The 22843-nt window shown below is 44.7% G+C and overlaps 1 protein-coding gene across 1 annotated transcript in view; it reads left to right on the top strand.

Annotated features, from left to right (window-relative positions):
• Positions 1–22143, top strand: part of SHD (Src homology 2 domain containing transforming protein D) — a 44769-nt gene extending 22626 nt beyond the window's left edge. Inside the window, exons 4-7 of the mRNA XM_033955980.1 lie at positions 3775–4005; positions 7656–7836; positions 10344–10463; positions 20026–22143. Coding sequence (XP_033811871.1) covers positions 3775–4005; positions 7656–7836; positions 10344–10463; positions 20026–20212 — 719 coding nt within the window. The 3' untranslated portion in view covers positions 20213–22143. The remainder of the gene's footprint in view (positions 1–3774; positions 4006–7655; positions 7837–10343; positions 10464–20025) is intronic.
• Positions 22144–22843: the final 700 nt, after the last annotated feature.

The following is a 22843-nucleotide window of genomic DNA, read 5'->3' as shown; positions in this document are numbered from 1 at the left end:
GCTCCACAGCTTCTTAAGTAGTCTTTCGTGAGGTACCTTATCGAAGGCTTTTTGGAAGTCAAGGTAAATGATGTCTATGGATTCCCCTTTATCCACCTGGTTGTTTATTCCCTCAAAGAAATACAGTAAGTTCGTGAGGCACGATCTTCCCTTGCAGAAGCCGTGCTGGCTCGCCTTCAGTTGTCCATTGCCTTCTATGTATTCACAGATTGCGTCCTTGATTAGTGCTTCCATCATCTTTCCCGGAACTGAGGTCAAGCTCACCGGCCTGTAGTTTCCCGGGTCACCCCTTGATCCCTTCTTAAAGATGGGCGTGACATTGGCTATTTTCCAGTCTTCTGGGATCTCCCCAGTTTTTAAGGATAGGTTACATATTTGTCTTAGTGTATCTGCTATTTCGTTTCTCAGTTCTTTTAATACCCTTGGGTGGATGCCGTCCGGACCTGGTGATTTGTCGCTCTTTAGTCTGTCTATCTTTCTGAGAACATCCTCTTTGTTTACCTCTAGTTGGACTAGCTTCTCATCAGGGTTTCCGTTTATGTGCTCCTCAGGTTCTGGGATGTTGGATGTGTCCTCTCTCGTGAAGACTGACGAGAAGAACTTGTTTAACCTGTTAGCTATCTCTTTTTCTTCCTTTACTACTCCCTTCCTGTCTCCATCGTCTAACGGTCCCACTTCCTTCCTGGCTGGTTGTTTCCCCTTCACATACCTGAAGAATGGTTTGAAGTTTCTTGCTTCCCCCGCCAGCCTCTCCTCATATTCTCTTTTTGCTTTCCTAACCTCTCGGTGACAGTCCTTTTGGTGCCTTTTGTGCTCCTTCTGGTTGTCCTTTGTTTGGTCCTTTTTCCATTTTCTAAATGATGTTTTCTTGTCTCTTATCGCCTTTTTCACCGCATTTGTTATCCACGCCGGGTTTTTGGTTCGATTTTTTTTGCACCCTTTCCTGAACCTGGGGACATACAGGTTCTGTGCTTCGTGTACCGTGCCCTTAAGTAGGGCCCAGGTACCCTCTACGGTCTCCATCTTCCTTGAGCTGTTGCTGAGTTTCTTTCCCACCATTTTCCTCATGGCCTCGTAATTTCCTTTTCTAAAGTTAAATGCTGTTGTTGTAGTTCTTTTCACCTTTGATGCTCCCATTTCTATCTTGCACTGGATCATGCTGTGATCGCTGTTTCCTAATGGTTCTAGTACTACCACGTCCTTTGCAGGTCCCCCTAGCCCGTTGAGTATTAGGTCAAGAGTGGCATCTCCCCGTGTTGGTTCCTTGACCAGCTGCTCCATGAAACAGTCCCTCACCACCTCCAGGAATTTTGTTTCTCTCGTGCAATTTGAGTGTCCAGTTTTCCAGTCTATCCCAGGGTAGTTGAAGTCTCCCATCACCACCACACTTCCGCTTTTGCATACCTGCCTCATTTCAGCTTCCAGGTCCTGGTCGTTTGCTTCCAGTTGTCCTGGTGGGCGGTAGTAGAGCCCCAATTTTATGTCTGCTCCCTTTCCTCCTGTCAGCTTAACCCATAACGATTCCAAGCCGTCCACCCTTACTGTTGTTTCCATCCTGGTTGAAGGAATGGAGTCCTTTATATATAGCGCTATTCCCCCACCCTTCTTATGTGTCCTGTCCCTCCTATAGAGTTTGTACCCTGGTAGGACCACATCCCATTTATTGTCCTCGGACCACCATGTCTCTGTGACTCCAATTAAGTCTAGGTCCTCCTTGCTGGCTATAACTTCTAGCTCCCCCATTTTGGTTTTTAGGCTCCTAGCATTTGTGTATAGGCAAGTTAAGTCCCTGTTGTTTACCTTTTCTGCTTGTTTTCCTCGTGGATTGGTGCTCCTGCCTACCCCTTCATGGTTGGTCAGCCCCGGAGCCTCATTTCGTTCATCCTCCTTCTGTGGTGTGTCTGTTTCGTCCTCGCCCTGCTCCTGTGGTGCGTCTAACTCGTCCTCAGCCTGCTTCTCCATTTTTGTATGTCCCTCTGGCTCTGGCTGTTTCCTCCTTTTTCCGCTCTTTAGTTTCATTTGTTCCTTGGCCCCCTGCTTTGCGTCCTTGGTTTTTTTGTCAAAAAATGTCCACTCAGTCCCTCTATTGTCCTTGGGTTTTTTTCCAAAAAATGTCCACTCAGTCCCTCTATCGCCTTTTCCCAGTTCAGTATCCTTGTTTGATACTCTAGTCCGATGTGTCGATGTCGATCAACTCTCGGCTTTCCCCTTGTCCTCAGTTTAAAGTCATGTCTATGCTGTTCTGGATGTTGCGTGTCAGCTTCCTCGTTCCAGCCGTGCTCAGGTGCAGTCCATCTCTCCTGTAGAGCTTACTTTTCCCCAGGAAGGTTGGCCAGTTTCGTACAAAGTGGAAACCCTCCTCATCGCACCATCTCCTCAGCCAACTGTTTATTGCTTGCAGCTCGGTCTGCCTCCTTGCATCCGCCCTCGGAACTGGCAGGATCTCTGAGAAGGCTATCTTCCTTGTCCTCAGCTTCAGTTTCCTCCCCAGAATCTTAAACTGCTCGGTCAGTGTGGTCCTGTTGTAGTTCCTTCTGCTGACGTCGTTGGTTCCAACGTGGATTATCACTGCTGTCTCCTCCGTCTCAGCTCCCTCAAGGATTCTCTCGATTCTGTCGGAGATGTCCTTTGTCCTCGCCCCTGGGAGACATGTCACTAGTCTGTCCTCTCTGCCTCCTGCTACGTGACTGTCCACTTCCCTCAGGATTGAGTCTCCCACTATGACTGCAGATTTCCCTTTTTTCAGCTTCCTCTTGGAAGCTAATACAGGGGTAGGCAATTCTGGTCCTCGAAAGCCACAGGCAGGTAAAAAAAAAAAAAGTGATGGTGAAAGATGAATGCCAGTGGAGAAATGAAGGAAGCTTATGCGTGCTTGTGCACATGTGCTGCTCTCTGTGTTATATGTCCTGCCTCTGTGTTTCTGTATGTAATGGTTCTCTTTCTCCTGTCTGCATATGATTAATTCTTGCCTTCCAGGGCATATATCTGCTTTTCCCTTGATGACATTGCTAGTGCATGCTATCTGTATGCATCTGAACATACGTAGGTTTTATTTATTTATTAGTATCTGTCAAATGTTTAAAGTAATTTAACAGGACAAGAGAGACTCATAGGCAGTGGCCTAAGGGATTGTAGGGCCCCCTCCCTCTGAAGACAGTAAATCCCCCCCCCTCCGTAAGCCCCTTTTAATCCTTTATGATGTAGCGGGGTCATACAGGCCTTAGCGGCAGTCTCATGGTACTCAGCAGTACTGTGAAGCTGCTGCTATGGATCACGGCGAGTATTTTGTTCAAAGAGCCATGATGGGCAGGAATAAGCAGGCGTCACTCCTGCTCATAGGGCCTTGCTATTGGCATTTACCCTGAGATTAAAAAGGTAAGCCTGGGAGGCCTTTGGGGGTAGGAGTAAAGGGATGTCAAGTCTGGGGTGTGCTGCCTTGTGGGTGGGGAGGGGGATTGAGATCAGCATCAGGAGAATGAGGGAAGTATTTTTTACTTAATGTGGGTCCCAGTTGAATATTTGCCAGGACCTACATAAGCTGTGGTGATTTGTACAGTTTGAATTAGTCCCAGATATTCAATGCCTGCGTCCAGCACATGGCCCAGCATTGAATATCTGAGGCAAACTTTGCCCATGCTGATTTGCTGCAAGCTTTATATTGACTAGTATATTTGTGTACTGCTTTTCTGATCAAGAATCAAATCACAGTGTTGTATATCTGGTTGCCTCTGTGCCTCACTTGATGAAATATCTCCACCTGTATTCTCCTCCCAGAGTTTAATTGGAAAGGCGAAAGACAGAGGCACAGAGTGAAGAAATTCGGGAAAGGAGTGCAGCTCTATGACACCCCATATGAGGAGAATGGTGGGGGGGAGTCAGAGTATGAGAGCCCCCTAGGCAGTAGGCCTCGAGAGAGCCGTCTGCCGCAGGATGACGAGAGGCCAGCGGATGAATACGACCAGCCCTGGGAATGGAAGAAAGACCATATATCCAGAGCTTTTGCAGGTACCTGTCCCTTCTGCCTGTTACCCGTGCAAGTCTCCTGCCTCAGGGAGGGAAGCAAGTGGTCAGGAAGGAGCTACCTCTGTTAACTTCTTGAATAAAGAAATTGCCTCTAGAAAGAGATTCATCTTCTGATAGATTAAATAGATGCTCCATTACCATATAAAATACTTTTCTTTCCTGTCTCTCCTCTTCTGCCCCCACCCTCCAGCCCTGGCGTTCTTTCCACTGCTACTCACCATCTCTTGTTCTATGTAATTGCTCCTGACCCCCTGTAAAGTGATCATTTACTTCATGTGTAGTGCAGCCTGCCAAGCTTTCTTCTCCTGAGATCCTCTGGGAGCACCGCCATTGGCTGGGAATATCAGCTGTGAAAAGACTCTGCAAATCTCTTAATTAGATGGCATGATGTAATAGTTCTATCAGTGCTGCTCCCCTCTCTTTCTGCCTCTTTACCCTTTTGCTTTTTTTTTCTCCTTCTCCCTCTCCCTTAGTTATTATATATCTATTCTTTTGTCTGTCTCTTTGTTTATCCTTTTGGCCTTTTTTCTTGTCTGTTCCTTGACCAAGTTTAATTGTAAAGGGTCTGTGACCTTAGCAGGCAGCTCTGTGGGTGCTGAGCACCCTCAATATTGAACAAGCTCCTTCCAAGTTTGCCGGGAGGGGTAATTTGTTTTTGTGTTTAACATCCCTCCCCCCCCCTGCCACATCAGGTTGAAATTTTGGTGCCTATGTCTGTGATTCAGTCTGGAGCAGGTGAGAGACTGGGAAATTTCAGTGTTTCCTTTCTGGACTAGTTTTGGGGTTCACTTGTATTCAGTTTCTTACTGCTGGGTGTTTTAAGCTACGAATGGGTAGTGGGAGGAATGAGGTAACTGGTCTCTTCTCTTTGAACTTTCCACCCCTCACTTCTCCTCCCACCCCTCCTCTTTCAGTCCCCACACACCAGAACTGGTGCAAGAGTATTGGATGACATAGGCACCCAATTAACTTTCTGGCCCTTAGTACCTGCCAAGATTTGTTCTCAATTCACTCAACAATCCTACTCACACTAATATCCACCTTCCCGGAATGCTCCTGTTAAAATGAATAATTGGATATCATGGGATCGATATTCAGCCGACGATCCTCAGCATTTTGCTGACTGCTGCTGCTGGCATTATGCCTGTTGCTGGCTAAACCATAGCCATTTAAGTGCAATATTCAGCTATGGGTTGCCATATAAAGACAGGAGTAACTTTTATTCTGTCCTGTTTATGTGTTACCTTGGCTGATTAAGTGCTGAATACTGACTCTTAACAAGCCAAGTGCTCACTCTGCCCTTGGAATGCCCTCAGAACAGTTAGTTTTGAGTTAGGCGTTAACTGGACATACACACCATATTTATTAAAAAATTTATATAATAACTCAAAATACGTAGGGGTTTAACGCGCGTAATACCATGCGTTAAACCACCTGCTGCCCTAGCCGCTAACGCCTGCATTGAGCAGGCGTTAGTTTTTTAGCCGGCCGCGGGGGTTAGCGTGTGATGAAATGTCCGACGCGCTAACCCTGCTAGCACGGCTTGATAAAAGGACCCCCTAATGTCACTAAATCTCACACTCTACTCAGTATAGTCATAGTACCTCCATTCTGTCTTCCCTAATTCTCTATTCATAACTCTGCCTTCCTTAAACTGCTATAATGCAGCATATACGTTCTGTAATTCCTTAAATTGTAAGTTGCCTTGAACCTGTTTAGGCATAGCGCGACTCAGAAATACCAGTTTAGATTAGATTCAATTCAGTGATGCTAACCCAGTGTCCCCCCAAATTTTGTTGAGCCGCGGCACACTACACATAGTGGCTACGGCTCGAGGCATCCAGAAGTACGTGGACATTACCGTGATGACATCATGCGCATGCATGACATCGCGTCAATGACTGCGCATGCACAAAGGACCTACAGACGGGTCCTGAGCTGCCAGTGGGGGGTGCCAGCAGGGAAGAGGGCTGGAGAGAAGGAGAGGCGCTGGCGCTGGCTGATTGCCAATAGGATGTGCCTCTCGCTGTGAGAGACATGTCCTATAGGCAATCAGCCGGCACCTCTCCTCCATCCCTTCTATTTTCAGTTTCTTGAGAAAGGGACAAAGGGTTCACCTAGCATTCAGTTTACTCATCATCCCAAACCTAACCTACTGAACATCAGTCTACCATCAAGGCACATCTACCTCTTTCTTCCACTCTTTTCAAACTGGTCTCTTCCAGTATACAAATAACAAATTCATTTGCCTTTTCCATTCTGCCTCAGTTTCATAGGATGCCAGCCTGGTTCTTTTTCATCCATCTTGCTATCATGTCTCATTGTTCTGTCTTTTGTGCTTCTCCACCCTGTCTCCCTTTCCTCTTTACCCCATGGCGGCAGTAGAGATTAAAGACATACAAGACCTACCCTGGCCACCTCCAGTTGGACAGCTCTTTGACCAGTCCTTCAATGATGAAGGTGATTTGCAACTTGACTACCTCAGTCTTTCCCTCCTACACACAACTTCCTCCCCTCTTTCTTGTTTCTGTTGTTTTGGTATCTATCTTCTGCCCCCCACCCCCATTAGCTTCCTGCTGACTGGTGCTTGCTTGGCTGCAGTCTTCTGTTTTACTCTACTCCCAACCCCCTCCTCCCCCCAACACCTTAATCTCCCAACTCCTTACCTCTCACAGTGCTGCATCTAGGATGACGGACAGGTTTTGACAACCTAATCTGGTGCTGTAAACAGCTTGCTATGCAATCACCACATCGCAGATTAAAGTGTCCTGTCCCTTCTCCCTCTCACTTTAACAGTAATCAAAAATCCATTTCGTTAGTCACTGAAGCAGATGGGGGGGGGGAGAGGAGGCAGTTGGGAAGTATCAACATCAAGCTAGAAGGGATTTATAATGACAGAAATGCATTCCTTATTTACATACATATTTAAGAATATCTTTAATTCTGGGGTGGGAGTTGATGTAATGAGCTCATTTTTTTAGAGCAGCTGAGTATTTTTAAAATAATTTATAAAACATGCCAGATCATTAAATTCCTCTTCATTCATGCTTTTGTTTCAGTTCTGGAGATATATAATGGCTAAATTTGTGAGAGTTTCTCCTCCATCTCTGCTCCCACCATTATGAGATGAGATAATGAAGGGAGCTGCTGTGCTGTTTAGCATCAGAGTCTCCTGCAGGAGGAGCACTGGCACGATTGAAATGTAATAGATTGGAATTTCAGCTTGGATTAGGCCTTTGTACTGGTGATACCAGTACACAATGTGAAGGGTGGACTAGAGGGGGGAGGGAAAACAAACAAAATTAACCCCCTCTTTTACAAAACTGTGATAGCCATGTGGCTCCTGACGCTCATAGAAACTCCCCGCGCTATCGCAGTTTCATAAAAGGAGGCCTAAATGTGTGATTTTGATAAAAGCTGCAAACATTTTAAAATTCAAAAAAGGAAGGAAACTTAGGAGTAAGAACATACAAAGAGCAAAGGCACAATGCTGCTGTAAGAATGCTTAGGGAACAGAGAGAAACAAGGTGATATTATGAGAGGGTTTAGTTGGGATCTGAATGAAGCAAATGGCTTTAGACATGGTAGAAATGACACTTTCTTCCCCTGCTCTTCTCTTTTCTTGGCCACAGTGCAGTTTGAAAGCCCCGAGTGGGAGCACATCTCCCCCACTTCCAAAGAGCGTCTGCACCCAGCCAAGCCAGTGAGCCCATTGGCAGGAGGGGGCCGGTACGGCAGTACTACCCAGAGCCCTGAACGTAGCCTTGTCGTGGGTGAGAAAGTGGACCTCTCATTGCCTTTGGAGAAACAAGTGTAAGTCGCCCTAGCAGGATCCAGAAGAACATGTTTTTCTATTTCATATATGTATTTCTGTAGGGAGAAATAGTACAAGGAGTCCTTCCCAGCAGGAGAAACAAATGGGAGTTACTACAGTTCTGCAGTAGGAGTTTATGAAAGTAGCTACATTTTCTTCTTCCTCTTTCTGTTTGCTGTTTCCATCCTAATTGGAAAAGAGAAAGGTTTCAAAAACAGCAAATACTGTAGTATTATAAAATATAGAATTGACATGGGGGAAAAATTTGTCCCTATCACTGCCCCGTCCCCGCGACCACCAATCCTGTTCCCGCCCCATTCCCGCAACCACTGTTCCCGCCCCGTAACCACTGTCCCTGCCCGTCCCCTCAACCACTGTCCCCGCAGCATCCATACAAGCCTCAGTACTGCAATATTTAGCTTATTCCTTCCTTATAAATCAAAGTTTGGGCTGCTGAACTAGAGAAACAGATGTTCAGCTGGCAGGGCTTTGTTTATAAATTTTTATCAACACAACTAATATACTACTTTATCCTAAAGCAAAAAAATAAAATAAATATAAATTATTTTTCTACCTTTGTTGTCTGATTTCTGCTTTCCTCATCTTCTCCTTATTCATTTTCTTCCATCCACTGAATGCCTTCTCTGTCTCTTCCATATGCTCTGTTACTGTGCCTCTCCCTTCCATCTTTCCCTCCACCCCCCCTCAATTGGCCTAGCGCCCATCTTCTTCCCTCCTCTCCCCCCATAGTCTGGAATCTCTCTCTTTGCCAGTTCCCTTCAGCGTCTGTTCCTCTCCACCCCATCTTCCCCAGTTCCTTTCAGCATCTGTTCCTCTCTACCCCACCTTCCCCAGTTCCCTTCAGCATCTGTTCCTCTGCACCCCACCTTCCCCAGTTCCCTTCAGTGTCTGTTCCTCCCCACCCCACCTTCCCCAGTTCACTTCAGTATCTGTTCCTCCCCACCCCACCTTCCCCAGTTCCCTTCAGCATCTGTTCCTCTCCACCCCTCCTTTCTTCCCTTTCTCCCTCCCTCCTTTCTTCCCTTTCTCCCTCCCTGCCCCATACCTTCATGGGAGGCAATTTCTAAATTTGCTTCCTACAAGCAGCCAGGGCATTGAAGTTGTGTGTGGCTGCAGGAAAGGTCGTCTCTGATGCAACTTCTGGTTGCATCAGAAATGACCATTACGATAGCCACACGCAATTTCAATGATCCAGCTGCTCGTAGGAAGCAAATTTAGAGAAATTGCCTGCCGCGAAGGTAAGGGGCAGGGAGGGAGATAATCAGGTGGCGGCGGCGATCGGGCTTAGGCGGCGATCGGGCAGCAGCGATCAGGAGAGAGGGAGATGCTTGGGCGGTGGCGGCGATTGGGCGGCGGCAGTGGCGGCAGCTATAAGTAAAGAGGGAGGGAGTGTGATTGGTGACCGTGTGCGTTCCCTCCCTTAACTGTGGAGACAAGCCGCGGTAAACACTGTTTCCCCCCCCCCATGTTTCAGTGGGTTACCCGCGGTCACCCAAAGCTTAATGCGGGTAACAGCCGCCGTGTCATTCTCTATTGTAAATGTCTCCCCCTGGGCTGCTCCCAGTTAGGGTTACCATATGGCTCCAGAAAAAGGACAGATTGAGACATCCAGGTTTTACTTCTCCTGGGTTTGAGGGGAGAGTGGCTGAGCCCAAAGTGGGGGGAGGCACAAAATGTTGCCACTGTCCACCCCACCCCCACTACAACCTCCACATACCTGGGTTGGTGGGGATCCCCAAGCCCTGCTAGCAGAAACACTTCTCCAGCAATGTTTCTTTTTGAGTCGCAACAAACAAAGGGACTACACAAATGGTGTGAGACCGAGAAAAATTTAAATCATATACAAGAAAAAGCCATGCTGCGTGCCTTGCTTCGCACCCCCACCCCACCCCCATTCATATGCTCAGTATAAGTGAAATTGAGCATGCACAAGGGAGGCCCGTCCCCAGCATGAAACATCACTGGAAAAGAGACTGCTGGAGGGGCTTGGGGGACCCCTACCATCCAAATTAGCTGACAGTGCATCAATTTGTGGGGGCTGAAATCCAAATTCCCCAAATCCCCCAGGCCTCTCCCCCACCCCCCCCGGCAATGCCCCTACGTATAGAGAACTGCAAGGAGAAGGCTGTTATGTGCAGAAAAGAGAGGGATCCAGAGAAAGAAAGGCAGAAAAGATAAGAGGGGGTGCTGAAAAGTTCTCAGCCCAACCAACTTCCTAAATTCTGAGCGTTATTTTGCCACTATAGCTGAAAAGAATGTTATCTTATTTCATTGCCAATTTTCCAGAAACTAAATTCTATGTTTTGACATTGTTTCAGATCATTGATTGAACCATATCCACCTCATTCTCTTCTTGGTTGGGCTGAGAACTTTTCAGCACCCCCTCGTATCTCTCTATTCTGATCCTGAAATGAGGTAGCCTTTGACTTCTCTATAATACCCCCTTCACCATGGTTTGATAATACTAGCATTGTATCCCCTGCAGCTGGTATCATGGGGCCATCAGCAGAGCTGATGCCGAGAGCCTGCTGGTACTGTGTAAGGAGTGCAGCTACCTGGTGCGGAACAGCCAGACCAGCCAGAGTGACTACTCTCTGTCCCTGAGGTAAGGAGAGATCACATATAGACACAGATACAAAGAACCAGTGCACACCATATTCTCCCAGAACAAAATACACAGAACTAGCATGTGCACATACAGAGAGCAACATACATAGCACCAGCACTCACTCCATACATACGTACACATTTCTGCTTATGAATCATTCTGCGAAAGCTTTGCTGAGAAGTGTGGGATGGCACACCTTCTCCCCATCCCTCCACCTCTGCTGCTTGTAAGTTAAGGCTAACCATTTGGAGAGGTAACAGTATTGGCTTATGGGTCCTCATTCTGCCCTGAAAGGATTAGAGGAACTTAGGCAAGATACAACATGAATATTGTAGTGAATCACCAGGAGCAGCCTGTGGGCTGTCTGAAGCAGTGAGAGGAGTCTTCTGCTGTGATCTCTATACCCACAGCTCTTTCTCAGATGTCCTTCCCTTCAGGCAGCATCCAAGACTATCCTGACTCTTAATTCCCACTTTGTTTACTTCCCTTGTAACTCTATATTTTGGTTCACTTTGGGTTATTCTTGAAAAGTGATAATCCCGTGGACCAGTCCAGAGAAGGAGGCCTCGAGAGGTCCTTCAGTACTTGAACAGCTTTTTCCCTTCCTCTCCTGCTAGGATGCCCAAGCTCAGTCTCTTGCATCACTGTTCCCATACTTTCCTCATAAAATGCCCCTGGGGATTGCCCAGGTTCAGCCTCTGATGTCAGTCTTCCCTTGCTTGCCTCATAAATTGCTGCTGGGGATTACTCAGGTTCATCTTCTGATGTCAGTGTTGTCATGACACTTATGGTATAGTAACCAATATAACAGGAGAAGAGGGCTGGGATGAGGTTAACCTTGGGGCTACAGAAGACACTACTAATTCTTTTAACTGGCAGCATCTTTCAGTGTGCTCTGCCTTTAATAGCCACTCACTCTAGGACCCACCAGCACTGAATGAAAGTCCTTTGGGGAAGGAGGAGGGGTGACCAGAGTTATAGCTGGGTAGGAAGATAGAGCATTGCTCCCTTTGATAATGATAGAGCATAGCTTTTCAAGACCCCACTGTTTGTTTTAGGTTCTTACTAAAATACCTCTGGAGACATCACTGTACACATGATCCCTATGTGCTCCTGCAGGGAGCATGCATGAACTAACATTTTTACAGGGATATGTGTACAAAATACTCTTTCAGTTGAAATTAATTTCTTTCTATTTCTCTGGTGTTGTACTGTATGTAGAGTCTTACATCTTAGGGTTTCGTTTGTGGTCCTGTATTTGCACAGGGGTTATCTGTGTTATAGAAACATAGAAAATGACGGCAGAAAAGGGCTATAGCCCACCAAGTCTGCCCATTTCAAGTATCCACCCCCCTAAATTCACTCCCTTAGCGATCCCACGTGAATATCCCATTTTCTCTTAAAATCTGTCACGCTGCTGGCCTCAATCACCTGCAGTGGGAGTTTGTTCCAATGATCCACTACTCTTTCAGTGAAGAAGTACTTTCTGGAGTCGCTATGAAACTTCCCTCCCCTAATTTTCAGTGGATGCCCTCTGGTGGTCAAGGGTCCCATGAGACAGAAGATATCATCTTCCGACTCGATACGTCTCGTGATGTACTTAAACGTTTCAATCATATCTCCCCTCTCTCTTCATTCCTCCAGTGAGTACAGCCGCAATTTTTTCAGTCTTTCCTCATACGTAAAATCCTTGAGCCCCAAGACCATCCTGGTGGCCATTCGCTGAACCGACTCGATCCTCAGCATGTCCTTCCGGTAGTGTGGTCTCCAGAATTGAACGCAATACTCCAAATGAGGCCTCACCATGGATCTGTATAACGGCATCATAACTTCAGGTCTCCTGCTGACAAAACCTCTACGGATACAACCCATCATTTGTCTTGCCCTGGAGGAAGCCTTCTCCACTTGATTGGCGGCCTTCATGTCATCACTAATGATCACCCCTAGATCACGTTCCGCCGTGGTCCTGACCAAGGTCTCACCATTTAGTACATAAGTTCTGCATGGGTTTCTCTTACCCAGGTGCATTATTTTACACTTTTTAGCATTGAAGCCCAGCTGCCAAGTTGCTGACCATCGTTCCAGTAGTAGTAGGTCCTGCGTCATATTATCAGGTAAAATGCTTTTACTTACTATGTTGCAAAGTTTGGCGTCATCGGCGAACAGTGATACCCTTCCACTAAGACCTTGCGTCATATCTCTTATGAATAAGTTGAATAGAATTGGGCCCAAGACCGAGCCCTGCGGCACTCCACTGATCACTTCTGAAGTTTTGGATGGGGTACCGTTTACCACCACCCTCTGAAGTCTACCGCTCAGCCAATCCTCAACCCATGTAGTTAGAGTGTCCCCTAATCCTATCGATTTCAGTTTGTTCAATAACCTTCTATGTGGGACGCTATCAAATGCTTTACTGAAGTCCAAATATACCACGTCCAGTGACTCTCCGGCATCCAGTTGTCTAGTAACCCAGTCAAAAAAGCTAATCAGATTGGATTGGCAGGATCTACCCTGGGTGAAACCATGTTGGTGGGGATCACGTAGGTTTTCTTCATCTAGGATTGTGTCAAGATTCCGTTTGATCATTGTTTCCATGAGCTTACACACTATAGATGTGAGACTCACTGGTCTGTAGTTTGCTGTCTCTGTCCTGCAGCCCTTTTTGTGGAGTGGGATTACGTTGGCGGTTTTCCAGTCCAAGGGGACTCTTCCTGTGCGTAGGGAAAGATTGAAAAGCACAGATAATGGTTCCGCCAGGACTGCACTTTGCTCCCTGAGCACCCTGGGGTGTAGGTTGTCCGGTCCCATGGCTTTGTTTACTTTGAGTCTTGATAGTTCGTAGTAGACGCTACTGGGCGTAAACTCAAAATCTTGAAACGGGTCTTTCTGGCTGTCTCCCATCTGAAGCTGTGGACCAGCTCCCGGCGCTTCACAGGTGAAGACTGAACCGAAGTATTCATTTAGTAGTTCTGCCTTGTCAGAATCTGATTCTGCAAAGTTACCGTCCGATTGCTTCAGGCGTTCTATCCCATCTTTATTTCTTTTCCTGTCACTAATATAGCTAAAGAAGGATTTGTCCCCTTTCTTAATGTTCCGTGCTAGATCTTCCTCCATTCGGAGTTTGGCCTCCCTGACTACTTTTTTGACAGCTTTAGATCTGTCCAGATAGTCTTCTTTCGCCTCCTGTTTTCCTAAATGTTTGTAGGTGATAAATGCTTCTTTTTTCTTTTTAACTAAGTCCGAAATTTCTGTACTGAACCATTGGGGTCTTTTGCTTCTCTTGCGTTTACTTACTGTTTTTATGTAGCGGTTTGTTGCTTCATGTAGGGTGGACTTCAGATTCAACCACATATCCTCCACATTGTCAGATTTTGCTTGTTTATGTAGCTCCTGATGGACAAAATCTCCCATGCGGTCGAAGTCTGTGCCTCTAAAGTTAAAAACCCTCGTTGCTGTGTTTGATTTAGAGAAGCCTTTCTTGAGGTTGAGCCATACCATATTATAAGAACATAAGAACTGCCATCTCCGGATCAGACCTTCGGTCCATCAAGTCCGGCGATCCGCACACGCGGAGGCCCTGCCAGGTGTACACCTGGCGTAATTTATAGTCCACCATATCTTTATATGCCTCTCTTAAGGAGATATGCATCTAGTTTGCTCTTGAAGCCTAGGACGGTCGATTCCGCAATAATCTCTGGGAGGGCATTCCAGGTGTCAACCACTCTCTGAGTGAAGCAGAACTTCCTGACATTAGTCCTGAACCTGGTCGCTGGAGGCCAGTGTATCACCAACTGAGACTTCCGAGACGCTATTTCCATTGGTTCTGCATGTGTGACCAAGATCAGGTGTTCTGGCTAGCATTGGCTTTCCTTTTGACATCACTTCCTGGCCCTGCGACCAGGAAGTGATTTCAGAGGGGAGCCAGGCTGGTGCAAACAGCAGGCCGGAGAAGCTGCTTGTGCTAGTAAAGATTTAAAGAGGTACGGGGAGAAAGGGAGGGACACGAGCATGGCTTGGGGGGAAGCAGAGAGGTGCTGGCACACCCATCAAGACAGCGCCTGGGATGATCCACCCTCCCTTACTATGCCCACTGATTGTAATGCCATTTTCCCATTTATTTTCATATATATACACACAATATAATCTTATTAACAATACATAATGGTTAACCACAAAATTAAACTACACAAAGCACACTGTATGCTTCTCAACATTCATTCCTACCAGAACACCTGGCCATGGTCACACATGCAGAATACAAATAACCCCTATGCAAATACAGGACCACAAATGAAACCCTAAAATGTGAGACTATATATACAGTACACCAGCAGAGAAATAGAAAGAAATTAATTTCTTCCTGAACAGTGCAAAATATAGACAGCAAATATAAATTCTCAAAACTGACATATTTCATTCACTAAATCTATATATATAAAATCGGAGGTATGTATGTGTGTATGTATGTGTGTGTGTATGTGCCGCGATCACGCAAAAACGGCTTGACCGATTTGAACGAAACTTGGTATGCAGATCCGTCACTACCTAGGGTGATATGTTCTGGGGGTCTCGCGGCCCACCTGCACACGTGGGCGGAGCTACAAACAGAAAATCAGATTTCACCCATTCATGTCAATGGAAAAAATGTACAAAGCTGCCATTCTCACAGTAATTCCAACTATGAGGCCCTTCATGTCACTCTGAGAGATCTGAGAGGAAATGACAACCTGATGGGAGGAGCTCTGGTACTTCTATGTGGAGATTTTCGTCAAACTCTGCCTGTCATCCCAAAGTCTACACCAGCTGATGAGATACATGCATGTTTAAAACATTCATTTCTGAGGAGACATGTGCAACAAATAACTTTAAAACAAAACATGAGAGTAGATTTGGGGGATGAAAGTGCGCTAATTTTCTCAAACCAACTACTCGAAATTGGAGAAGGTAGATTACCAGTTGAGTCTTCTGGCAAAATAAAATTGGCTTATAATTTTTGTAATCTGGTGTCATCAGTTGCAGAGCTAATAGATGCAGTCTATCCAGCAGTTAAAGAAAACTATATCACTTTTAACTGTTTGCGAGAGAGGCCCATTCTTGCTGCTAAAAATGAAGATGTCCATGGAATAAACAATCAAATACTTGCCATGTTACCAGGCGCAGTCACTGAATACAAGTCTATTGATACAGTAGTAGATGCTGATGAGGTCATCAATTTCCCAACCGAATTCCTAAACTCACTTGATCCAGCTGGATTACCACCACATCGTCTTTTACTTAAAGTGGGATCTCCAGTTATTTTACTTCGCAACCTTGACCCACCAAAACTTTGCAATGGCACAAGGCTTTGTGTAAAGAGGTTACTGGCCACTGTAATTGAAGCAACTATCTTAACCGGAAAGGGACAAGGTGAAACCGTATTTATCCCGCGGATACCACTTATTCCAACACATCTTCCTTTTCAGTTTAAGAGATTGCAAATTCCAGTGAGACTTGCATTCTCTATCACAATCAACAAATCACAGGGACAGACTATTACATACTGTGGAGTGGATATAAGATCCCCCTGTTTTTCCCATGGACAACTCTATGTTGCTTGCTCAAGGGTGGGTTCACCCAAGAATGTATATGTTCTTGCTCCTGGAGGTGAAACTAAAAATGTTGTTTATAATCAAGTTTTGTGTTAGTTGTATTGTATTCATTTTGTCAAATATTTCACATTATAATTTGAATATTGTACTTTTTATAAAGCTGTAAAAATATAATTTCATTCACCACTATAAAGTATCTTTATTTGAATCCATTTACAGTGTTATTGCTATAATTAAATACCCGTGCAACACCGGGGCATCAGCTAGTTGAAAATAAAATAATTTCCCTACCTTTGTTTGGTGATTTTATTTTTCTAATCATCTTTTCCCAGTCTCTGGTTGCATTTCCTTCTGTCTGTGTTCTTAACTATAGGGTCCTTTTATCAAGCTGCGGTAGGGGTTTAACGCGCATTAAACCGCCTGCTGCACTAGCCGCTAACGCCTGCATTGAGCAGGCATGAGTTTTTTAGCTGGCCGCGGGGGTTAGCGCGTGATGAAATGTCCAATGCGCTAACCTCGCTAGCGTGGCTTGATTAAAGGACCCCTATGTTTCAAAGGCTTTTTTATCCATTTGTTGGCTTTCTCTCCTTCACTTTCTGCCCTACATCCATCTCCCATATTGGTAGCTGTTTCCAGCAGTGGTGTGTTTACATCACCAATTCAAAATAGTTATTTAAAGCTTTAAAGGACTCTCAGTAATTTTACAATTGCGTCTCCTGAAGAAGAAAAATGAAACGGGGCCATGTTGGGATCCCAAACTTTTCATAAAGCTAAGTAATAGCATTATAAGTTACCTAGTTCAAATGATGTTTGCTTTCATGAAACATACAAACAAAGAATGCCATCATTTTTGAAGTAGTTTTAAAAGACTGTGATATATTCTTTAAATTTCCCTGGCTTGGAGCGTGATCATTATTGAAAAAGCTACAATGACTGGAAGGTAAACTCTATACCCATACTGGGGAGGTATATACCTTCCCTGAAGAGTTTCACGTCTCTGAGCAACTTCCAAATTTTTGATCAATCTCCATAGACAGGTTTTAAGTGAGGTCAGTTTACTTTTTGATACAAGCACTTTCTGACATCCTTCTGTTTTCATTCGGAAGTTTCCCTGCAATTTCTTAAGGAAATTTATTTTCTACATCCATCTTTGGCATTAACTTTTAACATTCAACTTTCTTCCATTTTTCTTCTGTCTTCTCAAATTCTATCTACTTTTTCATGTCTTCCCTTCCCATCTATCCGTGTGTACCATCTCCTCCCTCTTTCTTCTCCCCTATTTCCATCTATGGTATCCCTAAGAAGCATTTCTTCTATCTTTCTTCCCTTTCACACCCATTGCTGTGTACTATCTCATCCCTTTCCCCTACATCCCTGTGCAGCATCTCCTCCCTCTCTCTCCCTCTCCTATGGTCTGGCATCTCGGTGTCTTCCCCCTTCTATAGTCTGTCAGCTTTCTCCCCTTCTTCCCACAGTCTGGCATCTCTCTCCTTTCCTCCCCATTCTCGTAGTCCTTTCTCCTTCCCTTCCCATGGTCTGGCATCTCTCTTCTCTCCTTCCCAATGTCTGGCATCTCTCTTCGCTCCTTCCCGGAGTCTGGCATATCTTTCTCCCATCCTTTCCTTCCATTCCTTGATCTGGCATCTCTCTTTCCTTCCCCTTTCAGTGGTCTGATATCTCTCTCTCCCTCCTTCCATCATGCTTCTCCAGAATCTGACATCTCTCCCTTCCTTAAGTCATCTCTTCTCCCTCCTAGTGTAATATTTCTCCCTCCCTTCCTCTTTTCTGCTCCAAGCAGTCCAACATCTCCCCCCACTGCTACTTTCTGGCCCCCCTCCCAATCCAAAATTTCTCCCTCATTTTGCTCTACCATTCCAACATTTCTTTCTCTCTGCTTCTGGCATGCTTCCTCTCCTCTGGTCCTCATTCCCTCCCCCAACCAACATCTCTCTCTCCATCCATGAGTATTAACTTTTCACTCTCTGTCCTCTCCCCCTTTTCCTGAATGTGACATTTCTCCTTCCCTCCTTTCTGCCCACCCCATCGAGCATATCTCTCTCTTTCTCCATGAGTCTAACACTTTCTGCCTCCTGCACTTCTTTCTCTCTCTCTCTCTCTCCTCGTCCCCTTCCTTCAAGTTTATAGTTTCAAATTTATTATAAAAATTTGATTAATCGCCTATTCCAAGTTCTAGGCGATGTACATTAAATAAGAATACAAAATTATGGGAAACATATCTCACAAACATGAGTTAAGACAAGTTAAATCAACAAATACAAACAATCCTAGGCTAAATCTAAGTCTGTTAGGTATAATAACTTATACAAACAATATCAAAACAAGAGGGAAAATTATTAAAAAATTACAATCGGTGTTTAAAGGAAAAACATTTAAGGTAAAAAACAAGAGGAAGGGAAACAAATGTAGATTATAATAAAATATATGGATAAAAAGAGTCAATAGCATTCCGTTTACTCATTAAATGCATCTTTAAAAAGAAAACTCTTAAGTTTGCTCTTAAATTTGTCCAAATTCTTTTCCTCTCTTATATACAGTGGAAGGGCATTCCACGATTGAGGAGCCGTTACCGAAAAAATAGTATGACGCCTCATGTTAATAATTTTCAACGAGGGAATGACCAATAAATGTTGGTCATTTGATCTCAATAGTCTAAAGGTAGAATATGGAATTAGAACTCTAAAAACGAAAGCAGGGGTTTTAAATAATAAAGATTTAAAGGTAAGCAGACATATTTTATATAATATACGATGAGCGACCGGGAGCCAATGTGCTTTTTTCAGTAATGGAGACACTTGATCAAATTTTTTGGCTTTATAGATAATTTTAATAGAGGCGTTTTGAATAATTTGAAGACGTCTAATTTCCTTTTGCGGCAGACCTTTAAACAGGGCATTACAATAGTCAATTTTAGAGATTACTAAAGAATGGATTAGAATATTCAAGGACTTTGCACATAAGAATTTGGCCACAGAATGAATTTGACGAAGTCTATAGAAAGTTGATTTAACCACCGTGGCTTATATGATCATGGTAAGATAATTTGTTATCAAAAATTATCCTGAGAATTCTAATATTTTGAGTCAGCTGCAGAGGGATGCCTTTAATAGAGATGGGAAAAGAAAGTCTACAACAGTCCTTCCATGGAAAGAGCATAATGTTTGTTTTGTTGATGTTCATGGCTAGTCTATTTGTATCCAGTCATTGATGAATTTGATCCATTTTTCCATTTATGGCTAATATTTCTTGTGAACTATTAGGATCATCCACATAAGCGAATCCCTCCTTCCTACCCCCCCTCATCCATCTCTCCCTCTCTCTCTCCTTGCGCACTCTCTCTGCCCCATCTCTTCTCTACTCCACCCCACGATCTACCTTCATTTATGATCCAATGGACGTCACCAGCGGTAGTCATTCACATAAGTTGCCCTACCACTGGTACTGGTGTCTCTTCTCTACCATAGACCTGCCGCTGATGAGAGGGCGGCTGCAGTAGTGAGAAGATGCTGGTGCCAGCAGCAGGGCAGCAGATGCAATTGACTCCTGCCAGCGACGTCTTTGGGCTGCAAATGAAGGTAAGACCATCTCTGCTCCAAACGATGATCCCACCAATTTGTTCGGGAGGGGGGAGAGCATGACTCCTGTGCCCCCCCATCCAGACTCCTATGAATGCCAGATCTGGGGGCACAAGAGAAAGAGAAAGGTGCAGGACATGGGAAGGGGAGTTTTGAAAGGCTCACCCATCTTAACTGTGGGCCTACCCAAAATGATAAGTCATGGTTATGTATTGTTAAGAAGAATACTATTTTCCGATTATACTGGTCATGACACAAGGAATCTGTGTTCTAGCTGTACCAGTAAATTATCATGTTGAGAATCATGTTTCCTCTTCCCTCCCCTTTTGACTGTACTAATAATAGTGATATTAGATCTTGTTTCTCTGCTCTCTGTAGGAGCACCCAGGGATTCATGCACATGAAATTTACAAGGACAAAGGACAACAAGTATATCTTGGGCCAGAACAGTGCTCCTTTTGAGAGTGTCTGCGAGGTCATCCATCACTATACCAGCAGAAAGCTGCCTGTGAAAGGAGCCGAGCATCTCTCGCTGCTTTACCCAGTACCAGTACAAACCCTCTGACCAGCAGCAGCCATGTAAAGGCTTTCTTAGCTTCTAACTGCCTGGATCTAGATGTGATGGTGGGTCTTCCCGGCTGGAACCGATCACCCAGGCTGGCACATGAGGAAACAGGGACTGAATGTGCAGGAGTGACAGATGCGGGGGAGGGGGGATACACTGTAGGTTGCAGAAACCAGCTTTTCTTTTTCATCAGATCTGAACTTTTCCCGAACCAACATATCTGCACTATACTAGTGCTACACACTCTGCCCTGTACCCTGGAAGTCACTCCTAAGAGAAAGAGCAAGTGTGATTAGGATTAACAGCATCCTCTCTCCAGTTATATTGACATTACAATGGCTGGGAGGAGGGGAAATGAAAGCGTTACTTCCAGAAATAACATCCCATAAGGGTTCTGTTTGGGTTTTTTTTAATACAAATCGTTATGGATTGAGATCTGATTATTATTTTGCTATGTAGAAACATGAAAATCCTCCAGATGTGTGTTCCTCAAAATTATTGACTCCCCAAACTTAAATTTTTTAAATTAAGAATATTCAAATATAGAATGTCAGAAAAAGAAGAAAAAAAAACTTGAAATGAGTGAAAACTGTTCAGTTGAACACCGGATACTTCTCTGTAACCCCACATCTGGCCCGAATGTAGTCTTGCAAGGAAACATGTCCTGTTGCAGAAGGCCCTCGCAACTGCCCTGGACTAGCCACATTAGTGTCTCAGGGAGAGAGGGACAAATAACATTTCTCTGGATTATTAGAATAGAGCTTGGGTATTACAAACGGTGAATGCTGTGTCAAGAGTACTTTTTAAATCTGGATTAAGCGCGCGCCTTTTTCAGTGGTAGTCCCAGGTCAATTATGTTCAAGTATTTTCCTGTCCCCATAAGTTTTACAGTCTTAGAGGTTCTTTTACAAACTGCGAGAAGCACTAATGCATGCTTACCACAGGATGCACTCGAGCATCTCATGGTAGTTTTAAGATTAGCATGTGCTTCCCACATGTTAAAAATAGATTTTAATTTTTAGCACAAGGGAGTGCTTGGGGGTAAAGATTAGGTGTGTTCTGCGCTAATCAGTGCAGCTACGTTTCTGCACGCTAACCAATTAGCACATGGTTAGTGCAGAAGCTCTTGCTGCCTAGTAAATAGGCGGCGATGGGGGCTCACATGCTAACTTGGAAATTAGTACTTGGCCATGAGTTCAGGAAATGGAATGTGTGTCTGTTTTACAACCGCACAAAAAGTAGCCTCAGTGTGCAGTAAACCCCCACGCTAAAACTAGTGCAGGCCACTTTTTAATGCAGCTTTGTAAAAGGGTCCCTAGGCTTTTACCTAAAGTGTGTGTGTGTGGGGGGGGGGGAGGTTAAGTGACTTGCCCAAAGCCACAATGAGCTGCAGTGGGGTATGAACTGGGTTTCCCTGTCTCTTCCTTTGTTTCTTTTTTTCCTGCACTTTTTCCTCCTTTCTTTGTCTACCTTGTTTTTCCTGCTTGGTTTGTCTCACTCTTTCCTAGTTTTCTTCATGCCTGACTGCTGGTTCAGACCTTTGGGGGAGAAGCAGAGTGCCTGTACCCTTAACACTTGGTTCTCCTGCATCTACCTTACATATAATTATTGCTTTATCAGGGAGGGGGAGGGGCACTGCCTGTCTTTCTGGAGGAACAGACGTGTTCCCTCACCTCTTTGCTTTTCCATCAGTTGAATTTTTTTTTTCTCCAGTGCCTCCTATGGTGTTGTACCAAAGTGCTGAATCTGTCTTGCGCTTTTCTGCGGCTGAAATTAAAAGCTGACATTTCCCTCGCAGGTTTTTTATGGTTCATTGTCCCCAGAGGGCATGAGATGTGACAAAGGATGTTTATACCAACGAGCTTGAAGCATTCAAGTGAAACAGGGGCATCTAACAATGTAAAACCTACTGCTCTTCATTCCTGCCTTCCATAATAATACTATAGTGCTGTGGCCATATGTGGTTCTGTGACAAATGTCCATGTATGCCATCTCTGTTTTTCAGAGAGCTTGCTGTCTAAGTGGGTACCTGTGGCAATGGGAGATAAAGTGACTTGCCAGCTGCCTCCAGATCCATCCAATAGGCTTGAGCCAATCCAGGGTTTACTCCGTTGTATGAAGTAACCTGTAGTCTTGCTTCTTTTAGCGACTGCAACTGGGGAAATTAGAACTAGAAGTAAATGCGCCTGAATGCATTAGGGTAAAAGCTGGGAATGGATCAACCATGTTGGATAAATCTGAAGCCAGCTGGCAATCCTATTGTTCAAGGTTACAAGGAGGGTCTGTGGGAGGGTGGGATTTGAACCCTGACTTCCCTGCTCTAAATAGTAATCCACCCTTTCCTGGTTAGAAAGATCTATCCCTACTCCAAAGACATCTGCAACGTATAATAAAAAAATACAATACTTGATAACAGAGCCCGTGGTGCCAGGAGAATAATATTCCAGGGAGCCAGAGACTGTATTTTGTAGCAGAAGCTTCTGAGAATACGATATCGGGATACAATGTACTGTAGCTGTGTTCAGTAACTGAAAAGCATAAGGTATTAATACAAGATAACACGTCAGGATGGGCACTAGAGGACCTTTAATGCACATCATAGAGGTAGTGTGAGTGACTAGTGTGCTTTCA

Source organism: Geotrypetes seraphini, chromosome 8, assembly GCF_902459505.1.
Source record: "Geotrypetes seraphini chromosome 8, aGeoSer1.1, whole genome shotgun sequence".
Taxonomy (NCBI): Eukaryota; Metazoa; Chordata; class Amphibia; order Gymnophiona; family Dermophiidae; genus Geotrypetes; species Geotrypetes seraphini.
The sequence above is the reverse complement of the archived record's forward strand: the minus strand, read 5'-3'. Positions and strand labels throughout refer to the sequence as shown.